Source organism: Polistes canadensis, unplaced genomic scaffold (genome assembly GCF_001313835.1).
Source record: "Polistes canadensis isolate GaletaPanama2010 unplaced genomic scaffold, ASM131383v1 scaffold_99, whole genome shotgun sequence".
NCBI lineage: Eukaryota > Metazoa > Arthropoda > Insecta > Hymenoptera > Vespidae > Polistes > Polistes canadensis.
The window spans coordinates 131,595-136,104 of record NW_014569646.1 but is presented as its reverse complement, the minus strand read 5'-3'; the positions used below and the strand labels follow the sequence as shown (position 1 = coordinate 136,104).

The 4,510-nt window shown below is 28.0% G+C and overlaps 1 protein-coding gene across 3 annotated transcripts in view; it reads left to right on the top strand.

Moving 5' to 3' along the window:
• The window catches only part of LOC106787364 (cleavage and polyadenylation specificity factor subunit 6), a 9,549-nt gene that overhangs the window by 3,632 nt on the left and 1,407 nt on the right, over positions 1-4,510 (top strand). For 2 of the 3 annotated variants that reach the window (XM_014749665.1, XM_014749666.1), the window contains 5 exons: positions 110-223; positions 706-983; positions 1,062-1,359; positions 1,595-1,859; positions 4,023-4,103. In XM_014749665.1, the coding sequence (XP_014605151.1) occupies positions 110-223; positions 706-983; positions 1,062-1,359; positions 1,595-1,859; positions 4,023-4,103 (1,036 nt within the window). The remainder of the gene's footprint in view (positions 1-109; positions 224-705; positions 984-1,061; positions 1,360-1,594; positions 1,860-4,022; positions 4,104-4,510) is intronic. The other variant, XM_014749667.1, reaches the window with a different exon arrangement.

Genomic DNA, 4,510 nt, shown 5'->3' with positions numbered 1-4,510 from the left:
ATTTTTTATTTTTTTATTTTTTATTTATTTCTTTTTTTATTTTTTATTTATTTTTTTTTTTTTTTTTTTTCCAAAAATTTATGCTGACAAAATTATTGAATGTGCATAGGAATGCATCATGGGCCTCAGGGACCACCAGGTTTCCCTCAGCATCAACATATGCAAGGCCCGCAACCTGGCCAAGGGCCACCACAGAGAGGACCTCCTCCAGGTTCTATGGGTGGTGAGAGTTTTGAAACGTTCATAAAGTGTTATTTAAATCATTCTTTATTAGTTATTATAGTAGTGCATGATATTGAGGGAAATATTCATTTTTAACATGCGCATTGAGATACAAGGTGTTTCAAACAATTGTATACTTAAAATCAAATAGTTATATAGTCCAATTTATAAAATTAATTTAATAATATCATTTATTTAATTAATTATATTAATATTTTGTTTTGTGCAATAGAGATATTTTCTATTACTTTTAATTTATTTTCTTTTTTTTTTTTTACAGAAAGTTAAATTAATAACATGAATGTTTTAACAAATATAATTTGATGTAATTAACTAAAAAAGAAGATATTAGGGTAATATAAAAATTAGAAATGTAGTAAACGATGGAAAGGCATATATATATAAATCCTCCTAAAAGTGTATAGAAATTAATAATATGTCCCTTTATATCTTAAAAAGAATATTAATATGGAATATTACCAGGTCCAGGCGGCCCTCCTCCTGGACACGGAGGTCCACCTCAGGGTCCACCTCAAGGACCACCAGGAGGACCAGCACCACATGTTAATCCTGCATTCTTCCCACAAGGACCTCATCAACATCCCGGGCAACATCCTCCAGGACCTCCTGGTCCTCCTCATGGTCCTCCTCATGGCCCACCTCATGGACCTCCTCATGGACCACCTCATGGGCAACCCCATGGTCCACCGCATGGACCACCGCACGTACCCCCTCATGGCTATGGGCCACCCGCAGCACAGGTATAATTTATTTAATTATAAAATATTTATACTTTTCAAAAAATATATTAATCTATCTACATTTAAATTAACTTTCAGCCACCTTATGGTGCACCAGGGCCTGATCATCGTCCCGAGGGTCCTCCTCCACTCACTGATCAGGAATTTGAAGAAATAATGGGACGCAATAGAACAGTCTCATCTTCTGCCATAGCTAGAGCAGTATCGGATGCTGCAGCAGGAGAATACGCCAGCGCCATTGAAACCTTAGTTACTGCTATTTCCTTAATTAAACAGTCTAAGGTAGCTGCAGATGATAGATGCAAAATATTAATCAGTTCACTACAGGATACTCTACGGGGTGTTGAAACTAAGAGTTATGGTTCTGCACGCAGAGGTGAGTAATATATATATATATATATACAATATTTTATATTAATTATTAAATATATATAAAAAGAAAAGAGCCCTCCAAACCCGAAAGGGACGGAGTATAAATAAATAATAATAAAATATAAAGAGAAAAGAGAGAGAGAAATTAAAGCAAGAAACTACTTGATATTGTTTTCATCGATCATTATAAACGTAACAATGCTAAGAATAAATTTATTTATTTTTCTTCTTCTTTTTAGAACGTTCTCGTTCCCGTGAGAGAGATCGCAGTCATAGAAGACGCCGTGAACGATCTAGAAGTCGCGATAGAGAATACAGAGAACGTAGCAGAGACAGGGAGAGAGAACGGGATAGAGAACGTGATCGTGAAAGAGAACGAGATCGTGACCGTGATAGGGAACGTTATTATAGTGAGCCGTATCCTCGAGAAAGATCACGCAGCAGAGAAAGAGAGCGTGATCGAGAAAGAGATCGGGAGTACAGAGAAAGAAGCAGAGAAGAAAGGTAAGAGAGCATTATTTTACAGCAAAATTATTTATCTTGCAAATTTGTATTGGAATTAATTATAGCATGTAATATTTTAAATAACTTGGTCAAAAGAAAACCAAAAGAAAGAGAGAAAAAAATATTGATTAACTCGCAAACCATCTTTCATATACCAAGAGAATATGCACACTACAACTAAAATGTATAAAAATTCGTGTGCAAAACAAAACATATACATCTTAAGCAACAAACCTAACTATATACGTTGATATATTTGGAATTATGATTGTTTCTAGAATAATAAGAAAAAGAGTATTCTTGCTCTTCAAATTATGATTTTACTAATATTACATTTATCAATGTTTAGGAAGACATTATTAATTAATTCTATGTTTGAAAATTTCATTTAAGCTGCATTGCGAGTTATAATACATGAGAACCATATTCATTATGATTAAATTCAATATAGCGGGTTTATTTATTATCGATTGAAAAGTCAAGTTTTAATTATTTAAAATCTTAAAATTAAATAATATTATTTTACATACGTGTGTGTTATTTTACATGCGAATAATGACACGTATGTAAAGAATCGATTTGAAAAAGTTTCTATAAGTTATCAATACAAATGTGAAAATGAAAAAAAACTTAGAAGAAACTTAGCATTTAATTGTATTTTATACACATATATATTAATACGTTGTATTAATAATTTGCACAGAATGACTTTTTTTATAAGTCAGTGTTAATATTTTGAACGAATGAATTTTCAGCATTTGCGAACTTTTCTCGTATTAAATGCGTTCGTTGTCGAGCGTACAAATATTATTATATGCTCGATTATAATAGAATCGAATATTATTCAATACGATTAGGATTTAAAATATCCTAAAAATGCATCATCGCATATGTGTCAAATTCTGGCTGGTTAAAATAAAATGTATTTATTTATTTATCATTTTCTTAATAGAAAGATATAAAATCACATATTATTATAAATAAACTCATTAACATTTAGAGACATATTATTAAAAAATAATGAGAGATATATCAACAGCCTGAATTTGATAGTACAAAATAATTCTTTTGCTGTATTGGGTAATCGATACTTGTCGATAATGAATTTTCTTATTATATACCAATGGTATATACAAATGAGACAACAGTACACAAAATAAACTGTAATATATAATTAGTATTAAGTTACTAAATAATATATATATATATACACACACATGACCAAGTTAGGAATAGACAATTTTTACTTCTTCATTTGAATGTAAAAGAAACCATTAGAAAATCTATTTGAAATTAATTTACGTTCATAGGAAAAAAGAACATTGTTTTTTTATTTTTTTTCTATGTTATTATAAAATATTAAACATTCATACATTGTCGATAGGAAAATCATTTAATTCTGTTGTATAGAAAAGCCGATGATTTTAATTCCTATTTTTAATGTTATTATTTCACATCGTTCGATAGTGTCATTAAAAAAAAGAAAAAAGAAATATGTGAAATATTAGCACTGTTGTGTAGCAAAAAAATATATATATATATATAAATTTAATAATGTCGTAATAACTTCGTATAGCATACATTATACGAAGTTATACGATTTTCATTTCAATAATTTTATACAAAATCTTTGTAAACGCTAAATTAAAAATGCTTAGACGTGTTTAATACATTTTATCTAAAAATATATATTTTATCGTATAATTAAAATGAAGACGAAAATAAAAATCATTTTCATAATCATTTTGTAAATGTATGTACATTGGATGTATATATATTATATAATAAATAAAATCCTTTTTAGTTTTTATGTGCGAACTAATATAAAATCTTCTACGTATTTCATACGTACTTAATGATTAAATCTAAAAAAAATAAATTCGTTAAATAATATAATAATAGTTTCGGTTGTATCGAACAATTATAAATAATAAATATATATATATAAACTTTATTTATTTTATTTTAGAGATAAACACTTTATATTTTGATTTTTAATATGAAAGAATATTAAATATATATATGTATGTATATATATGTATATATATTTACACATATAAATTAAAGTAGACATTTTAGTTAATATATTATCTTCTAACAAATTAGAAGCCTGGTAAAATAGTATTTAAAAAATCATAACACAAAATATGCATTTTCCATTAGTACGACACGTCAGTCAGCCAGGCCGAGAGTAAAAGAAGAACCGCCAGAGGCGGCTCCCGTCTCGTCTTCCAAGGCGTCTAGGTAATCTACTTTTTTTTTCTTAAAATGAATGCATGTAAATAAAACAAAAAGTCTTATGTATCACAACAAAAAGAAATACATATTGTCAGTAATTGTTAGTAAAACAAATACATGAAACTTAAACGAATATAGACAAAGCATATTACATGCGATGCCATATAATTAATAACTTGTAACTTACATATATTACCATTTAACGAAATTAAAAAGCATAATAAAAATATTTCATGGACTATGATTATTAAATAATAAATTTGAAGTATACCTGCAACATGACAATAGCATGTTTATAATATAATATAAAAAAACAATATATATATTCGATGTACATTTCAAATGTACATTATTATTATTGTTATTATTGTTATTATTATTGTTGTTGTTATTATTATTATTATTATTATTAT